At 41.3% G+C, this 20160-nt stretch overlaps 1 protein-coding gene across 6 annotated transcripts in view; it reads right to left on the bottom strand.

Annotated features, from left to right (window-relative positions):
• GRIK1 (glutamate ionotropic receptor kainate type subunit 1) overlaps positions 1-20160 on the bottom strand; it is a 174534-nt gene that overhangs the window by 51481 nt on the left and 102893 nt on the right. For all 6 annotated transcript variants that reach the window (XR_013926211.1, XM_080376540.1, XM_080376538.1 and 3 more), the window contains exons 4-7: positions 19519-19700; positions 10158-10211; positions 8313-8486; positions 4667-4816 (exon numbers count right to left, since the gene is read on the bottom strand). Coding sequence is in view for 5 of the 6 variants with exons in the window: in XM_080376540.1 (XP_080232666.1) it covers positions 4667-4816; positions 8313-8486; positions 10158-10211; positions 19519-19700 (560 nt within the window). In the remaining variant the exon portion in view is untranslated. The remainder of the gene's footprint in view (positions 1-4666; positions 4817-8312; positions 8487-10157; positions 10212-19518; positions 19701-20160) is intronic.

Here is a 20160-nt window from a genome sequence, read left to right as displayed (position 1 = left end):
CATGATTTCAAAAAGCAGGCAAAATAACAATCTAAAATAAAGATGGTCTTGTTGCATAATTTCATATCTTGATGCCAAATCAGTTGATGTCCTCTTGTACAGGGAAGGATTGGATACATCTTTTTTTTATTATTAATTTTAGTCTTGAAGCAGTGTCATCCACAGACCACAGTCACACAGTGCTAGATGCTTAAAACCTGTAGAATGTGTTCAACATTTACTCTCACTGTATACAAATAAGCTAAATTAAGGTCTCATTTTAAATATTTAGCAATGAAAAATGATGTGAGAATTTAAGCAGGCTTCTTCAGGGACTTAATTTATGCCAAATTTTACAAATCCTTGTCTTTGTTGTAGGCTGCAGACACTCTGTGAGGCATACCGCTTACTACTTGTAGAAACAAGAATCAGCTCACAGAGGGCTGGAAAACCCTTTATAAATTCTAAGGAAAGTTTCTTGAGCTTGAAGGCATTTCAGCAAGGTTGGCTGTCCAGTCTAACTGGGTTATCTTCACTCAGAATTATTACAAATAAGTTGAGACAGAGGCTTAAAAGTTTTACAGACATGGTAGTGCTTCAATGACCAAGTCCACTTATCTTGTTGCTTTCTGTGTTCATTACATTAGCATATGCAAAAAATCCTCAGCTCAGAGAATTATTGAGAGCTTTTATGTCACACCATGAAAGGAAGACTGTATTCAATTACTGGATGCAGAATCTAGATAGATTGCTTTCACTCCTGGTCTCTACTAACGAGATGTGCTTGAAATGTACCTTGTCAAAAACACAACGTAAATTGATGTAGGGGTAAATGCTTTAGATTTCTTTTAATCTTTGAGATTTGTGTGCGTGATTCTGTTTGAGGGGAGTTAATAAAGTCACTCAAGATAAAGTCTGCCTCTCTATCTTCTGAAATACTTCTCTATGCAGCTTTCTTTTAATTGTTACTGGATTTGAGTGAGGGGAGCTCACATTGATTCAGATGGTAATTGAATAAAAATCATTTTAGGGCTTATCTCATGCCTTAAAGGAAACATGACCAGGGAATTCGATCATGTAGTTATAAACACCTGTTTCATGTTTACACACGTTTTCCTTTTAGGAAAGGTGGAATCATCCTTTCTCTCCATATTCTCTCTCTGAAGAGAGACAATGACCTCCTTTTTCTTTCTGGGCATGGGTAAGATGTATTCCCTGCAAATATCTCCACAAGGGCTGAGATTAAAATATCATTTAGATATGAATGACATTAGGTCACTGAGAGACAAAATCTTCTCACAAGGATTTACTTTTCACTAGAAAGATCTTAATGAGCTATTGTAGAAGAGTTTTGAGCCTAGACAGTGTATGTTATATAATAACCTCTTTCATGGGAACAAGCTGATGACCTCTCTGACCTCAATGCTGTCCTCAGGGCTGGAGGGCTTTGGTCAGGTTTGCTTTTCTCTGCAAATTTCCAAATGCTTCCTACAATCAGCATTATCTCATGAGATCTGTAGAAAATAGATTACTCTTCTTATTGCTGTAATTCATTATTTTGTAGCCTCAGATATTTTTGCTCATGCTTTTCTCCTATGGCCTTGTTGGTAGCATTTCATGTATTGGTCATTAAGAAAAATATCTACTGTTGTTACCTGGTACACTTACCTGATGTCTTAAGGTCAAGAAAAGAGTATTCTCACATTAAACTAGCCATCTTTTGTTTTCATGTACTCTGAAAATTCAGAAACCAACTCCATGCACATACTTTCAGAGCAGCATGAATCAAAAGGCAGTATTTTGCCCTAGCATGTCCACTTTCCAGTTGCTTTCAGGAAGAAACTAACTTGTGTGTATCTGAGGACCAGATATGACCTGAACCTTGACTTCCCAACAGGACAGTAACAGGCTGAAAAAAACTAATTTGCTATCTGCTGAGTGAAGAGAAAAGCAGTCTATGAGCTGCTATACAAGTCAGGGGCTTTCTACCTTAACTTCTTCTCATGTACAGGCAGGTTCTGAGGTCCTATCACCATCAGACTGGCATTGGCCCACAAAGCAAATGAGATGACTGTAGTTCTTATCCCCACTAAAATGAAATACCAAAACCCACCATGGAGCCACTGACGTACCTGCTAAGCTCTAGCACCTGCAGGACTCATTGCAGGCAACCTCTTTGTCTGGCATTTGTTTATTTAGACTGCAGTGCAGAGTATTTGTCTTCAGACTAGTCTGTAAAATGCCTTCACCAGACTGTCAGTACCATATCACAAAATAGCAAAAAGGAATTGTATTTATGTGGGCCCAAACTATCATTCTGCCTGCTTGACTTTTTTTCTCCATACCTATTCACTTGATTCCTACTTTATGAAGTTCATCTATCTTTATTGAGCAAAGATACATGAACTAGGGAGGTCTAAATGCATTTGCTATTTAGTTTCCAACATCTGTTATAGCCTTTACAGGAAATGTAATACTATCTTATTAAACCTTTTCCTCTGCTTTTAACAACCATCTTTTTTTGGCTACACAAAACCAGGAAGATAAGACTCTTGGAGTATTTAAATCAGTGTTTTACTGACCATGAAAGACACTATCTGTGAAACGATCAGTAATTAGTTCACATATCTCACTCCATGCACAAGAAGCTTGCTGTACATGATAAATGTGAACTGCATAACTGTTTAAACTTTGAATGTATGTATGGTACTCTCGGTCAAAGTACTTCTGGCTTAGGATTCAGGATCCTTACGTTACATACTTAGCATCACACAAAATAAGTAGGTCACAACTGCAGGTGCATTCTCAGATAAGAAGTGTTTTGTTAACTTTCAGTTTCATTATGGTTATTCCTAAAGTGCACTAGAAGTTGTATGAGTAGCAATGCTACCTCATTTACTTTGAGACTGAGAATTAGAAGAGCAAGTTTTCCCACAGATCAAATCAGGAGGGAGGGAGGGAGAGAAAGAAGTTAATCTTTATTACAGACACTTCTGAGACAATCTTCTCTTGTCTTTTGCTGTTCCTACTACAGTCTTCCCATTTCCTCCCCAACAGGGAAGCTGGATGCAGCATGGCTGATGTCACTGTGCAAGAAATAATCTTTACCAGTGCTGCTTGCCTGACTCCTCTGGGTGTTCCCATGATGGTGTTGCAGTGAGGAAAGTATCTCAAAGCTTCCTTAATTCTGAAGTCAGGTCCCTGAGTACTGGGGTAACTCCCATCTTTTCTTTATATTTTCAAAGACAGAAACTTACAAGGAAATCTTCAAATTCATAGAACATCCTGTGTGGAGAGTACTGTTTCAGTAACTTTCAATGCTTTGTGTAGGTGCATCACCATGTCATATATTGCCTATGGCGATTCTAAAAAATTTACTTGGAAAGGTTTGGAGAAGGTGATGACAGCTCTTCTACATGTTCTGTAACCTCCACGTCTCGTCTCTCAGTTTGCCTCTACAATATTTCTGGATTCAGGTGTATGCCCTGATATGCTGCTACCACTTACCTTGTACCTCAGCCTACAGGTCCTGTTCCACCCACACAAGCGCTAATGAACATGGCTTTGATAGGAATCACACCGTCATAGACAAGAATTGGGAGAAAAGATTAAATATGTATAGGACACACCATCCATATAATTTCAAATTTTAATTCTCACACTTTTGCCTAAAGTAAAAGTTTCCATTTGGAATTCATAATAAAACCTGATTTTTTGGAAGAATGAAGGCAAATCAGCTAAAATGTGTATTTTTTAGAACACCTGTGGATCAGCTAGGTCAGTGATGGATTCTTAGGAGATAGTGCATGACTTCATGAAGCAATTTACTGGCTGCAATCACAGAATCGTATCATAGAATGGTTTGGGTTGGAAGGGACCTTAAAGATCATCTAGTTCCAACCCCCCTGCCATGGGCAGGGACACCTGCCACCCGACCAGGTTGCTCAAAGCCCCATCCAGCCTGGCCTTGGACACTTCCAGGGATGGGGCATCCACAGCTTCTCTGGGCAACCTGTGCCAGTGTCTCACCACCCTCACAGCAAAGAATTTCTTCCTTATGTCTAATCTAAATCTACCCTCGTTCAGTTAAAGCTGTTGCCCCCTGTCCTATCACTACATGCTTTTGTAAAAAGTGCCTCTCCATTTTTCTCGTAGGTGCCCTTTAGGTACTGGAAGGGTGATATAAGGTCTCTCTGGAGTCTTCTCCAGACTGAACAACCCCAACTCTCTCAGCTTGTCTGCGTATTGATTACTGATCAAACAATCTGAAAAATAATTGGAATTAAGCAGTGAAACAAGAACAGAGCTACAGACTCACTTTTCTTTCAATTTTTAGAATGGCGGTTGTTAGTTATCTCATATTTTTAGAAATTATAAACACTCATAATGAGCATTAACCTTACAAAAAAACCTGGGAAGTCTTAGAGTGTGTTAGTCTGAGATTTTATCACACCTAGGGTTTAGCAGTTTCTGGTTTTGAAGAACCAGATAAAGTCTCCACCAGAATGCAAGCCACAGCCTTGTGTCTGTAAATCAACATTTGCCTGCCAGGAAGGTGAGGAAGAATTGGATATCCAAGTGCCAGAAACCAGAGCATAGCATATGACAAAGAGTAGGGAGCAAGAACACAAGCCAGGGTGCTAAAGAAGAAAGGAAGGATTATGCTGACCATAAGCAGATGGTCTACACTTGCCTCTTTTATCAGATTCATAAATCGGGGTCCAAAACGCCACGGCTTGTGTCTGTGGCACTGCAGGGAGCTGACAGTCATTTGGGAGGCACGCTGGGAGGCCACTGCTACCATGTAAACAGCATCGTACATCAGAGCTGCTTCAGTCTGTGTGAAAAAAACAGAAAGGCTTTCTTTAATGTACATCTGTGTGCCCAGTCCCTGCTTTTCTCTACTGAGAACTGTTTCCTTGGGCTGCCATTGTGGAAAAGGTCACTACTGAGCTCTCCATGGAAATGTGAGGTGTAACAAATCCCATTTTTTTGAAGCTTGTATTAATTTCAGAGTGTTTTCAGGTGAGCATTGGGAAGAAAAGTACACTGGGTAGCTACAGGAAGAGAGAGGTCCGCGAGGCCAGTGCCGGGAGGAGTACATGGGTAGCTCTGTGGCATGGAGAGGAGCTTTAAGAAACCTCAGGCGACACAGCAGCCCAGGTCCCACCCTCCAGGCATGTCTTAGGGCCAAGCACTTGGCAGTACTCAGTCTTCTATAGTTTTCTTAGGGGATTTGCCAAAGACTATCCACACCTCCAGGTGTGTCACTCAAAAGCACCATGCAGATGCTCAGGCCAGACCCTGCCGAGCCTGCAGGCTGGCCACTGGGGCGCATGGGAGGGCTCCCACAGGGCTCCCATACCAGCTCCCCACCACTGCTCTTCTCATGGCACTTGTGGGATTGCTTTCTTCCAGGAAGGGTAGGCTGGCCCGGCTTTCCAGGGAAATCAGTCTCACCGAACACCTGGTAGGTGCCCCACTGGAAAAGTATTTACTGTCTCTAAGTGTTTAGTGTCCTCAAGGATCTTGGCTTTTGGCATAAATGTGTAAAATGGCCCCACCAAGATCTGGCTAGGGCAGTTCCCCTGCCATACCTCCCATGCGGAGTTGTGAACTGTCCTTTTGAGGTATGGGTTTTGGTGATTAAGTTGGATTTATACATCTAATTTCCAGTTGACTAAGACAGGGCAGATGATCCAGCCCTAAGATACTTAAATATTACTAAAATTACTGAATGCTGTTTATGCATCTGTGTTTCTTTTGAGAACAGGTTTGCTGGTTTAAAAGCATGCCCAGTAAGCCTCAAACAGAGATCGCACACCCTGTCACCCTTTGTCACTGAGAAGTTTTAGAAAAATCTTGCCTTCACCTACATTGTACTTCAGTGCTCTCATGTGTGAGGTGGGAATGGCCATGTTTCACTTAATGCACTGGGATGCTGTGAAAATGAAGTCCTTGCCTTTCTTGTAAAGCTACTGAATAATTAAGCAGGGAATTTAAGAAATAGGAATTCTAACTCTGCAGATGAGAAACTGGACTAATTTATATGAACTGCAAAGCTAATCTATTTTTTATTCCTTTCACATGCAGTTCCTTTGGGAAATGAATAGATTTGATTCTTTGTCTCTTTCATTTACCTAAGTAAATTACAGCAACATCAGTCTTAACAGCATTGGAGGTTTTTTGCTGGCAATCAAATGTGATCTGAATTTATCAACTAATCTTAATATACTGCAGATGAGAAATTGCTCTTGACACACTAATCAGGATCTGACCAAAACAATGCTTCCACAGTCACAGCACACTGAAGACATTATAAATGGTGAGTCAAGCAGGGGGAGATAGTAACAGCTATTCTCAGTGTCAAGTCTCTTAAAACAGGTAGTTTTTTCAAGTGGACCTGGAGACTAAAGCCCTGATCCAAAATCCCTCAGAGTCAATGGAAAGATTCCTGTCAATGTCTATGGACTTCAGATAATTGTTTATATTAGACGGGGGATATGCCCATTCAGGATTGAATTTTACTTGCTCACTGGAGTTCCAGTCTGCCTACGTCCCAGGACTAGAGACTCTGGACACACTTGGTGAAAATGCTTCAGTGCACCTGACTTTGCACTCCTACCTGGGCCCACCAGTGCTTGGACTGGATAAGACGGTGCATTCTGCAGTGTTGGCACGCTGGCAACGTTGCCAGACTTGGCTGTTTGAATCTTGTGCTTGTGTAACTTGTTTTTCATCCATCCTGCTGTGCAGCAACTGGGAGGTAATATAACCTCCCTCAGCCTGTTATTTCTCCCCTCACTGTTGTTCTGTTTTAGGACTTGGCTTTGCATGGAGGAATAAAAGGTCACCTCAGTTTCTGAAACTGCCTTATATTGACGTCTGCACTTGTGCATAAGAAGAAAGGGACAAAGAGTTAGCCCTGGAACTTGCTTTTCTCATTTTCATATTCTATAAGAAACCCAAAGATCTCATTCAAACAACTACACCTCTGTGTGCAGTTTGGGCATAAAGTGGGACATGAATTCAAAACTGTCTTGGTCATGCCCTGTGACTGGCCACAAGCTGACATCAGGGCAAACACTATAGCATGAACCATAAGGGAGAAATCCTAAATTAACAATAGGGCATGTAATCCTGAACTCCTCATACTGTGCAGCTTGTCATAGCCTTATTGTCTAACGAAATATAGCAGTATTGCAGCTCTCTATCAAACGGAATAAGCAGAACTTGCTATGAATATTTAAATGATTCACTAGGAAGATGCTTGTCTTGGTGCTCCTGCTGTTTCAGAGCATCAAGGACACCAAGAAATTATAGATATGCAAAGGAGAGGATGAGAGTCAGAGATACAAAGGAGAGCATAAGAGTCTAGTAAGAACTTTGCTTTTCTGAGTTTTACAGTTGAGTGAATGCAGGTGAACAGCTGTGTGTGAATAGTTACCCTTGCAGGTCTTGCATATTACATCAGAAGTTCCCAGGGACAGCTTTCTCCCCTGCTTTGCATATGAATGAGCACAATGGCACTGCCCAAACGAGCAACATTGTTTTTTAAAATGCTAGAGATAGCACACATAATGCATTTCTCTTCAGGATGTTAGATGTTTCAAGATTTCCCCTGCAATAATCTGCAATAAAGCCTATTTCATATCACTTCAAACTCCATTCAGTACATAAGATACATTATCTTATATTGCAAAAAGATGGCAACTCTTCACCCTGCAAAACTGAATGGAGTCACACTATCCACGTAATTGTTCCTATTCTTTTCTTTACTTCTTGGGGGAGTGGTAGGGAGGAAATCCTAATTTCCTGGCTTGATGATACCTTTCATTTATCTTTAAATTGTATTTTATAAGCCAGAGCTGCTGTAGATGCTGGAAATGAAAAGAAAGGGCACTTTTCCAATTTAAAAATACTATTACCTGTCCACATGTACAATATCTTTCCTTGCAGCTTATAAATCATATACCTGCTCTGAAAGTTTTTATTTCCTATGATGTTCTTCACTCCATGCAGGACATTATTAAAGAAATGAGGCAGCAGTATATACATTTGACAACAATAAGATGAATGATGTTAGCTGGATGGCACCGTGACAGAGAATTGTCACCCATCTCTAGAGCTGCCTGGAAGTGGTTTGTCACACAGATGAGTACAACAGGGGCAAATGCCATTCTGTGTAGAAGCGGGTAAAAGTCTGGTTTGGGGATGCTGCCTCAGCATTTGCACTGTAAAGTAAAGCGGCAAAGGGATCAGTTCGCATCTGCTAGAAAAGCACTGCAAAGCGTGCTGTGGAAACCCCAGCATCATCGTGGTTGTGCACTTACTGTCATCATGCCATCGAGGAGGCCAGTCTCTGGTTTTGGTGGTGCCTGCAGACGCTCCATTGACCACTTCTCAATGACCGATGAAACTTGCGGGTTCTCAATGTTGAGCAGGCGAAACCCTGTCATATTTACTCCGCTGTATCTGTATGGTTCCAGGTCTAATGCAAATAGATCCTAAATCACCATTAAGAAAACAAACAAAACCAGATGTAGTATTTTTAAAGCAAAATTAGGCTGACATTGTATTTGATTTTCAATTCAAAGCTCGAGTGTTGGGGTTTGTTTTTTTTTCCTGAGAACGCTCTGTTTGCCCTAAAAGCCCAGTCATGACTGCTTCAGTTATAAATCTGAATAAACCAGAGCCGAGTGAAATTTATGACAAACTGCATATCTGCTTTTTGGAACATTAAAATCAGTTCCCTGCAACAACACTATTTTGCAACCAACCTGCACAGCAGTATCTAATTGTAGTTTATAGCAGTCCTCTTACAGCGTTACAGCTCTAACAAACCAACGTGAGGAATTAGCTGGCCAACGTCAAGCTTATTTCTCAACTCGGGGAAGGAAAATTCCAAGAGATGTCGAAAGCGATACACTTTTACTACTTATGAATCCCATTTTTCTCCTGCCTTGCCTCCTTCAGGTGACTTGCTGGCAGTACGGCTAATGGACATGTCAGGCCAGTGCACAGTAAGTCCATGCGCTTCAGTGCTCACTGTTTACAGGGCAGGAAAATAACGGGTATTCTAAATTATATCATTGTGTGCCACACTCCACAGCTGTATTTATCAGGCAGGAGAAACATGATAACTACTTCTCAAAGCCTGAAGGCTGTTTTCCAAAACAACTTTTTGCTGATCCCAGCAGGCAAGTAAAATGACAAACGTGTTGGTCGTGGTTTACTACCACAGTAACCATCAAAATGTAAAGATTTACAATAGCATGTTGAGACACACCAGCACTGCTTATTGCTTGTTCTAATATGTGCTCTATACTAGCTCATGCATATTGTTGTTGGTGGTTACCATTTTATGTTAGATTGTTTATTGCATAAAACTCTAAGTTCCACAGTGAATCCTAAATTTTCACATTTTTCTTGTTGTTAGAATGGCCTCAAAGAGAACTATTTCAAGCTACTGCTTCTAGAGAGTAGCTAGAAGAGTCTTTTCTCACTAATGAATTGACTATTGGATTAAAAACAATTTTTCATTTCCACATAAAATTTTATATGGAAAGAAAATTAAGAATAAACTGATGCACAATGGTATAATCCAGTCGTCTAGGACTGTTCTAGCAATATTGGTCCTTTGCTGTCTTTCTAGTCTACAACGCAAATATACCTTGAACATGGATTGAGTTATAGTTATATATAGGATATAAGTTAAAATATAGGAAGTATGTAGTGAAATAAGTATTTATAGATTTGTTCCATAAAAGAAAACGTAGGGTTGTATTGTTTGGTTTGGTTTTTTATATATAATCACCAAGTGATTTTATAAGTAAATGAAGCATCTAGTGACAAATTGCACCACCTATGGTGTTTGACCTCATGCTCCATTGTAAAGCCATTTTTTTCACTCTGATCCACCGGTACCGACAGCTCCTCCTTAAACACACTACTGAAATTAATTTTCATTGTATTGAAGTTTTAGCTAGTCCCACAGATACTGCAAAACAGCTTTCTCACAAAATTGTGAGTCCTGATATTACTAAGGAGTGTCAGCACTCATTCTCAAGGGGTTTCCTTGAATAATGGCAACAAAGATGTCCCAGAAAAAAGCAGGAATTTTAATTGTCTTTTCTGCAACAGACAAAATTCACTCCCAAATCTTTACTGTTCCTTACCAGTGTTGTAAAAAAGTAGTGGTAGTATTCGGTCATCATTCCCATGGAAAGAATCTGTTGAAAGAGATGGAAGGTGAATATACTTTACTCTGGATGCTTTCAGTGTACTCCACTGTCTTTTGAAAAGTACGGGTTAATCTGGAACAACACATTACAGGTCATGAAAACTCAATTACAATAAAACCCACATTTTTCTTAGGAGTAAAGGATACTCTGTTGTATTTAAATTATGTTTATCATCTCTGCTCAGCAAAGAGATTAAAGATTGCAAAACCTCTGGGAGAAGAAAAATTACTAGTGATAATGAGAAGCTGATTTTTTTAAAAGTGAAATTCTTTAGTCTGTGGTTTAGAAGTGTTAAAAAGGAATTTACTAGCAGACAACAGAATTTGTAGGGAAAAGTGCTTAGATGCAGGTGTTTTTATTCTGCATTGCCAAGTGAGAACAAGACACTCTGTGAGTGCTTACTGAAGTAAACAAGAAATACAAAAAGCTTGTATAAATGCCTTTTTTCCCCACCTGGGGAATGCAGGTCTGCAGGAGGTTGTCAAAACAACTAGTACAAAAGGATTTCTGGTCTGGATTAATTTTCTAGAGTCAGACCTTTTGAAGGTCTGCAAGGTAAGGATGGCATTTAAATGCATACTGACTGGCCACCTTGGGTGGAAAAGGATGAAATTTTTTTTTCCAGCCCTCACATTGCAGGAAACTTCTAGAGGGATGTGTTTTTTCCATCAGCACCACTCCAAAAATCATTGGAAATGCTTGCATAAAACACCCCTGATGGTGTATAGCAGGATGCTCTACGCAGGGCTCCTCAAACTTTTTAACCAGGGGGCCGGCGCGCGGATGCAGTGGCAGGCCGTCACCTGCGGCTGCTTGGTTCCCCCCAACCCCCGGTGGGGGGGACAGGGGGGTCTGTAAATACCGGGGGCCGGATTGAGGACCCTGCGGGGGCCGTATCCAGACTGTGGGCCATAGTTTGAGAACCCCTGTTCTACAGTTTCAGCCCAGTATCACCTATGCTTGTCGCTGTGTCCGTGTTCGCTATTTTCACGATGCAGGCTTTTTGCCCTGTCTGGATCGTGGGAGGAGTAATTATGAGCTAGGAAACTACTGAAGAATTTTTTATCATGACAGTAACACAGACAAAGGTTAAATGTTATTCAGTCTGGACCACAGTCATGTAAGCATCTGCTTTTAATGGTATTTTAGAACACTTTTAGCAGAGCCTGAAGAGCTGTTTGACAAACAGGGGGAAACAGTGTGATTCGCTTGCCAAAATTCCCTTTCATGGCAAAAGCTTCTGAAAATCAGTTGTGTGATTGTGTACAGCAACGCCTCACCTAAAAAAGGAAAGAATCTGATCTTTCTAAGCTGTAGCAGATACTAAACGCAGCTCAGTGTTAATCACAAACAACCCATCTATTTCCAGCCACTAAAAATTAAGCCAGAAGGCAAGTAATTTATTGAAATGCTCCACTGAATTTACATGTCAAAATTGCCTTTTGTATTTCCTATTTATTAATCCTCTTCTATTCCATTTCTTACATTATATTATTACCTGTAGAAATGAGCAATCTAGCAATCCTGGAGACTGATGTTCCTTCCCTATTTACAAACAGAGAGTGATATATGGTAGCATCAGTGGAAGCTTTTGCATACTGTGTTTCCCAGCTGACCGGGCTGGACTCAGTTCTGCTCCCTGGAGCCACTGGGTTTCTGTGTCTGCGGTCCCTGCTATGGGATGGAGGTGCCAGTCAGGATTTTTATGATGCAGGTCTCTTCCGAGCTGAAACTGTACTGAAGTAACTCAATGGCTTCATATTGGGTGCAGACCAGCGGCTAGGTTAAATAAATGTGGTTTCCCAGTAATACTCTGTATGCCTGAATTTATTTGGTCCTCTACAGGAATTTTGCAGTTAGTCCATGGTGTCACATTAGCATGAAAGCAGGTTTATACTGGTAAGTGTAAATAGTGCAGATACCAAGATTTAAATTAGTGATTCATCATAGTTTTAATTCTAGCATGAGATAGAAGAGCTGACATCAACTGACTTCACTTCTGTTATCAGAAAATATAAACTCCAATCTGCCTGCACAGAAATACTAAGACAATGGGGAACCAGGACAATGCTAAGCCATATAATGCCTTAAAATACAATTTCACATTAACTAGACAGATACATTAACTAGAATGATTATAAAGTGTCTAGCCTGGATCTTTGGGAAGCATTACCTAGCTCATGCTGCTGCAGCTACACTGTTACTGGGTAACCTGCTAGTTAATCCAAAGTAGCACAGTTATTACTTTCCTCGCAAATCCAAGGGTAGTATCCTGAGAAGAGTGTTTGCCTCCTGAACACATTTTGTATTAAAACTTTTTATGAGAATATTGATTCCTAAGTAATGTGCTATAAACAGAGCTGGAAGGACACGGACATACCTGTGAATAATAATGATTTCAAAAGCCATGCTACAGGATTGTCTTTGGAAAAAAATCCAGAACCAAACCCCCTGAAAATCAAAGGCAATTGCATGTAAAAAGTGAGGTTCAGCCAGCAATGTTAGCTGCCATAACCAAGACACAGTTTCACAATGGCAATTGCTGGAAGGGTGCCATGGATTTGCCAAGGACCCTGCACCCAAGGGCTCCATGAGAGATGTTTGCTGAAATTCTTCCAAATAAAATATTGCAGCAGTCCAAGAAAGCTTAATCAATGTGTCATTTTTGTATTTTCTATATTAACAATGACTCATTAAGATACGAAGATACAGACAGCTAGAAGGGAGCTTGTAAGTGCATGCACACATTAATAGTGTCCTTGTTTGGTTAAGGAATAAGAGTTGGCGTTGGATCTGTCCCAGGCTGGGATCTACCCTCTCACTTAGCATTGGTTACAAGAACAGCCTTAACTCATTGTCCTCCCATCTAACAGTCATTAAGGATGATAATTGGTTAACAGTTATATAGCACTTATACATCACTGTGACATATGGGTTGGATCTGTAGATTGACCTAAATAGGGTACTTTTCATTCATGGATTGTAAAGACTTTGCAACAATAACTTATTTGTGTTTTAGGGTAACATGGTAGCTAAATAAAATTCCCAGTGAATGACGATTTAATGACAGTAACAAATCACCATTCTGAAGGATGGTATTAGGAAACCAGGAGATAAAGACAAGTTAAATCAAAAGGAATGCTGAGTATCATGTTAGAGACCCCAAAGGGCTAATGTCTCAATGACTTGGGTGTCCTATTAGTGTAAACAGGAGAGTTGTGAGGAGTCATCTTCTGCTGTGTGTTTGCAGTGCAGCAGATACAGGAAAAGCAGCTTTTAGAAACTACCAGGAGTGAGAAAATAATAAAAGCCTGTTAGGAGCAAAGACTCCTTTCAGGCTGGGACACCTCTGAAGTACCTTGCAAAGCTGCTGCAAAGGCTCTTCCCAAAGAGCAAGTGTTCTCCCCAGTGATGAAAATAAGCACAGCAGCCCAGAACAGAGAAGGGAAGGCAAGACTGGTTTATTTACATATAGCTGCCCATAAGAAACTGGAATGAGATTTCATTACACGTTCCTATTTAAATAACTTTGCATGTAATTGTTAAAATAATTATGCATCTGATATAAAATTTCTAGCTAAATAATAACAGCTTTTAGTAGTGTGGAACTTAGATGAATTTAAATTAGTGAAACCAGGCTAAAATATTCTCCTTTCTCCTTGTAGATCTCCTACTCATTTTACCATGCATAAAATCTGTTCTTCAGCCAAACTCAGATGTGGTAGGATTATGGATTATCTTGGAAAATAAGAAAGAGACTTCCATCTCTAACTACCCATTTCAGATAGGAAGGTTTGGCCTTGTCTTTTGTAGCTTTGCATTTTTAGCTGAGGGTCATGAACTGCAATGTGAATCTGAAAAAGTATCAGTGGTCGTATATGGCAAGCCGACAGAAGCTGGATAAAAAAATTCTCTCTGATGTCTATAAATCTCTTTGGGTGCTCTGTTCCTGGCTTGCATCATATCCCAGCTCCAACCTGCATTTGCCCATCAAAAAAATCACCACCTCACTTAGTGTCAGACTCACTAGTGTCAGTTTTCCTTCAAGGTGGGCTGAAACCGGAATGATGGTGAAGCGTATTAGTGGGAACTGCATCAAACACTTTGCTTGCTTTCACTTTGCATTTTCCTCACTCATGCTACTAATTAATTCCATGACCATTAAATGAATGCATTTCATTATTCAATGGATTAGTACCACTACTGTTTTCTAAGATCAGCAAGATACACCATAAAGAACAAAAGCCCCTCCGCCTCCTTGCCTCTCAAGTGTTCAAGATAAAAGGCTTATACCATGCTTGCAATGCTTCCGGGCACCCTGTGAGGACAGCTTTACTTGGACATGACTTCACTTACTGGAAATCTGCATCCCACTCGGTCACAGCAGTGGTCCAGCTGGAACAGATAGAGTTCCTCCAACATGGACACGAGCCACATTGAGAAACAAGATATATTCCGTAAATACTTCACTAGTATAGTATTGGTGTCCAGCTGGAAGCAAGGGCCACAACAATAGGACAGGACAAATGTGTTGGCCCAGGGTCCCAGCCAGCTGTGGCTGGATCCTTCTCCTTCCTGAAGAGATCCCAGGGAGCTAGAGCTGCAGCATTACCTTTCAAACTCCAGCGTGGACACCATCTCACATCTCATTTTATTATTAATTATATGTCTGTCACGTAGTAAAAGTGACCATGGAAGTCTTTATAAAATGCTCTGTGAGTGTCCTCAATCTGATTATATATACAGTAATTTTCATAAAATTTATTTTAGAGGTGTGGAGGAAGGAGGAGATAATTTAAGGCTAGTAGCAACATAATTTATGAGACAAGTTTGCCTAGCAGTAAAAGCTATGTCAACTATTGGTGTATTAAACAAAATAAATTGAAGGTTAACCGTAACAACTTAACCTCTTGAACTAAGTTCCTCATACAAAAAGACAATATCAGAAGAAATACAGTATGTGCAGGATATATTGGAAGATTCATACATAAAACATTGCAGTTTGCAATAGCTAGATTTAACTGACTTGTAGGATTTCTTACCTAGTCTAGACAGAGCACCAAATGTCTGTCCACAAAATATTTCAGGTAAATGTTGTAAACACCAGATTTTTCCTTAAGAACGTGCTTCCAGCTTCCTTGTGTAAAGGGTTCAGTCCTGCTGGTCTTAGACAAGTTTGAAGGGTGCCTTACTGTCTCACGCTCTTTAAGGGATAACTGGTTCTAGGTTTAGGAAGGACAGAGGTGCTAGACACCCTTGGAGCACAGCAGGACAGGCAATGCTGAAGTTAAACAGGGAGGTTCCTAAGGAGCTTCAACAGATCCTGAGCAGACTTTGGAGATCACAATTTTGCCTTAAAAAGCCACAGCTGCATTTAGCTCCTGGTTTTGGCATCTAATTCTCTGCTAGATCTCACTCCTTGTCAGATGATTTGTTCAGTCTTCACGAGCTTTACAGCTCCAGCAGCCAAGACTTTCAAGGAGACTGTGGGAGTGACAGACCAGCTGCAACATTTTCCATCAGCTCTGCTGGTGTGGTACGTCTGGTTTGGAAACCCTGATGGCATAACCTCCCAATTTAAGTAATTTCAGAATATCTTGCTCCCTGTGGAGCAGGTCACTTTGGGCAGCAGAACTGCTAGTTTGGGTAGCTACCTGGTTACAGGCAACAGAGCTGGAAAACTCCCTCAGCCACTGTGCACCAGTTGCATGAGGTTACCGACCCTCATGTGGGAATACGGAGAGAAAATTTAAAGTGACTATTGAGAAAGGCAGCAATTAATAATCACAATTTCTTCTTGCTCCTTCCAGATCTGGGTGAGGAGAGGGCCAGACCTCATTAAGCTGGTCAGGACTGTGAAAGCCTTGGCTCTCTGCAGCATGTCAGAGAGAAGGGGAATGCGTGAGTTTAGCGGATAGGTTATTCAGCTGTGTGCGGGCTTTGTATTTTGTTTAATTAAGTTATTGATTCACCTGTTCTTTTTCTGCACAAGAAACAAGTGTGGCCTAATGGTATTTTAGTTAAAGCTATAAATAAGCAGAAGATAGTCTTGCTTAAGAGAAGAAATCTGTCTTTTGTGCTGTTTTGTAAAGAAAAGGCTGCAGGAGGCAAGTGAGGAGGTCACCTCCCCTCATCCCACAGCCCGGTAAGGAGGCTAGGTCAGGTAGGTCTGCATTCCCAAACACAGCTCCATATACCAACTCTTTCAGGACATAATTCTGGATGTGCTAATCCTTTTGCTTCCCAGAGAGAGCTTTTGGGCATCCCTTGCCCTCCCTTCCTGGGTAACAAGCTGTGCAACAGGCAGTGCCCCCTTAGGGCTGGTGCGAGCAGCCCCTGCTTGCAGAGCCCTTGCTGCTGCTGCCAGCCCCAGTGGCGTGGGCACTGCTGGAAGAAGGGCATCAACTTTTCTGCCCTGCCTGTGCCTTCAGCTCAGAGGCAGGCTGGCAGCACAAATGCTACTGGCAGTATGCCTGGCTGCCTCCCAGCAGGGAAATGCACCCAGAGCAGGTGAGAGGTGGCCTTTTGCCTCTTTCCCAGCATAGGCAAGGCTTGGAGGAGGTGAGGGATGCTGCCCACCTGCGCTGGGGGATCGCCCAAAGGCGATGGAGCAGATCCTGGTGCAGAGGCCCTCTTGGGCTTGGAGGGGGGAAATGCAGACCCTTGTGCAAAACTTTTGGGGCAAACCTGTCCAGGTCTGGGGGGTGAACAGGACACAGGAACTGAGCACAAGCGATGGTAGGTATGTTCCTGTGTGACCCTGTTGCATTTTTAATCTGTTAAAATACCTGCTGCAACCCCAACCCACTACAAGTCCCCACTTTCTTTATCTTCTGCATAGGCTACTAAGCATCTACTATGTTATTGTAAATACAGTAGGCAGACAAGAAATTATTGCTTTGGGGACAGGTTTAGGTGACTTTAGCCCTGCTTCCTCCTCCTGTTATAAATCTTATATAAATTAACAATGATATGATATATTGTTCCTGTAATATCTATTGGATCATTTACAAAGTCAAAAATATTTTCTACTAATATTGCAGTTCTCTTAAAATAATTTCTATAGCAGTCTCTTTAACGTCTTGTTTTCATTCAGTGTAAAATTATGTGTATACAGTCATGAGAATGTGAACTGTGGTACTTCATGTAGCTAACCTACAATCAGATGAGTCCACGTGAATTCAGAGCCCTCCACACCTCCACATTTCACAGCTGCCTTTGACAGAGAGGAACTTCAGCACCTGAGTTACTGCTGCCAGCATCTAGGTTCAGCCACAGAGCTATCTTATATAAAAGCCATTTTTCCTTTCTTTCTAGCCTATATTTATGTTGCTTCTTTTCCTGCAGCTCTGACCCACAGGTGTACCTCTCTTAATTTTCCTGTTTTCTCCCACACTGCCATTCACCATCCTGCTCTGAGTTCTTAAGGCATCAGAGGGCATTATCAGTATCTTCAGCTTGTCGGTTGTCTCCCTGATCCATTTCCCACGCAAACTGTTCTGCCACTGTGCCCTGTCTTAGTGCATTTTTTAGCACTTTCTCCTCTTCTGCTTTTGACACTAAGGTTTGTTTTGGGTTTTTTTGTTTTGTTTTTTTTTTTTTTTTTTTTCATACTCAGCCTGGTATATTTGAAGCTTTGTGCCTCCTGCAGTGTGCCAGACATCTGTACTTTGTTTTTGCAGATCCCTGAAAATTTTTGTTGTCATTTTAACTCTTCCCCCACAAACCTCGTTTTGGAGCAGCTTGTTCCTGCTGTCATGGTTTAATGCTCTTGGACAGTCCTACAGGCAGCACAGTGAGAGGACAGCAGCCCTCCTGCCCAGCCCCCTGCCCAATTACTGCCACTTGCTACAGCGCGCTCCATCATGCGGAAGAGCAGCCGCGTGACTGTGCAGCCTCCCCTCACTCTTTGCTTGCATTCCCAGCATCATGCCTGCATCTCACTCTGCTGTAGCATAAATATCTAACTTGCACTGAGAAAATGCCAACTTTCCTGACAGCAGTAAATCTAACCCTACCAGCTCACGGGAACTTGTGTGCTGCTCTCAGCTGTAGTGCATCTGATTTAGGACACCATCCTGCAAAACTGTATTCACAGGACCAAGATTCTCCAGTCTGGAGAGGGTGGTTCCAGGCTCCGCAGCCTAATGCATCCAGTAAGTTGTTTTACTTATTTTGATACAGAATGTTATTCTGCATAACTTAGATATTCCAGCAAAACATACTGGGATAGAAGCATAGGTTTTAACCTTTATGGGACAGCCCATGTCTGTACATTTAGATCAGTGGAACCTCTCTGATGGTCTTCTGGGATCAGTGTTTCCCATCAGACCGACTGACAGTAAAAACAACAACCCCTCATACCTACAATTACAGCAAGAAGGGAAACGACATTAACAATGTATTACTTGCTTGGTATTATTGTCTATAGGTCAATGATCTGCAGGAGCTGCTGCTTTTGACTTTGATTGTCTTGAAATACATAGCAAGTGACAACAGTAAAGTCTAATTTACACCACTCTCTCTGTGCCCCTGAAAATGTCCTAGCCCATTAACATCAGGCTTTGCGGTGTTTGCCCTTGCCTTGTGTGGCTGTCCAACTCTCACGCTTAGGTCAGGGCTATATCAAACCTTGCAACAACAGCCTCTCTTCCTCTTGTAAAGTATACATTTTTCTTCTGATACTGTCTCCATTCCATCTTCTTGCTGTTCCAGAGTTTAAAGTGTAGTGAGGCAGTGCCAGCAGACCAAAACTTGCTTTGTTATAGGGATGTGAATGCAGAGTTATGCTCTTGTCTGCAGTGGATTAATGCCCTGTTGTTACTGTAGCCAACACTGACCTGATGTGCAGCCTTTGTGGAGGCAATAGCTTAAGGTCAGCAGCTCCCTAAGCGCTCCAAAATGGGCTCTTTCATTTTTTATGGGAAAGACATAAAAACTGTTGATTAAACTAGGAGAAGCTAAAATAAATGCAACAAACTTCCATGTCAAACAGAACTTGAAGTATTAAAAAGAAATGCATATTTCCTTTTGTGGGATATCTATGGGCTTCTCTTCAGACATCAGTACTGCTGCTGGTCCTTATGGCTCTGCTCTGTGAAGCCCTGAAGTCGTACGGAGGGCTCAGGTTATGAAGCTGCTGCGCATTCTGTAACAGCTTCTGTCCCTGGTATTCACAAGCCTATGGCCCAACTGGCAAAAGCATTCGGTTTCAGTGTTTCCCAGAAAATGAAAACCAGAAAAGCTGACAACTTTTAGGGTACAAAATGCATGTCATGATTTTTTACCCCCTTACCTGCTTTAGGATTTCTGCTGCCGTTTCATGTGAGCAATCAAATATCACGTAGAACTCCTTGCCCCTCTTCATCTCCTTGAGTAAAGGCCTGGCATCTTTATTTCCAGAGGGCAGCTGGCGGATTTTGATTTTAATGTTGTATCTAGAAGGGGCTTTGATGAGCTCCTGCAGGCGAATTAGACCTGAAAAATTATATGCAATTATGCAATTAACCATTCTGTGCAATGAGTATTTATTGTCACTTGAACAGGGTCTCTTATCAGTCCCAAAATATTTCATATACCTAAAAGGTAGTTGTTACCTTTGTATTTGGCAGCCTCCTAACTAATATTGTTATAGCTTTTCCTTTTCATGGTTATACTTGGCTTTAACACCTAATTTTCTGAAGCACTTTAATTGGTTGACTCTAAGATATGTTTGTATTGATGCTATATTGCTATGGTTTACTGATAAAGGGATATAATGCTTCTTCCTTGGTAACTAATTATTATTTTGGTATTAAACCACAAGAACATAGATTTGAAGAAACCTCCTTACTAACTTTCCTGCCTAATGTTAAGCATGAGCAGATGACGGGTGGTAGAGGGAGAAAAATCTTCAATGGCCAGCGACTCCATTGTGGCTCACTTAGAAGCCAGTGGC

This window comes from Falco punctatus, assembly GCF_963210335.1.
Source record: "Falco punctatus genome assembly, chromosome: 2".
NCBI classification, from domain to species: domain Eukaryota; kingdom Metazoa; phylum Chordata; class Aves; order Falconiformes; family Falconidae; genus Falco; species Falco punctatus.
Note: the sequence above shows the minus strand (reverse complement) of the source record. Positions and strands in the feature narration are given on the sequence as shown.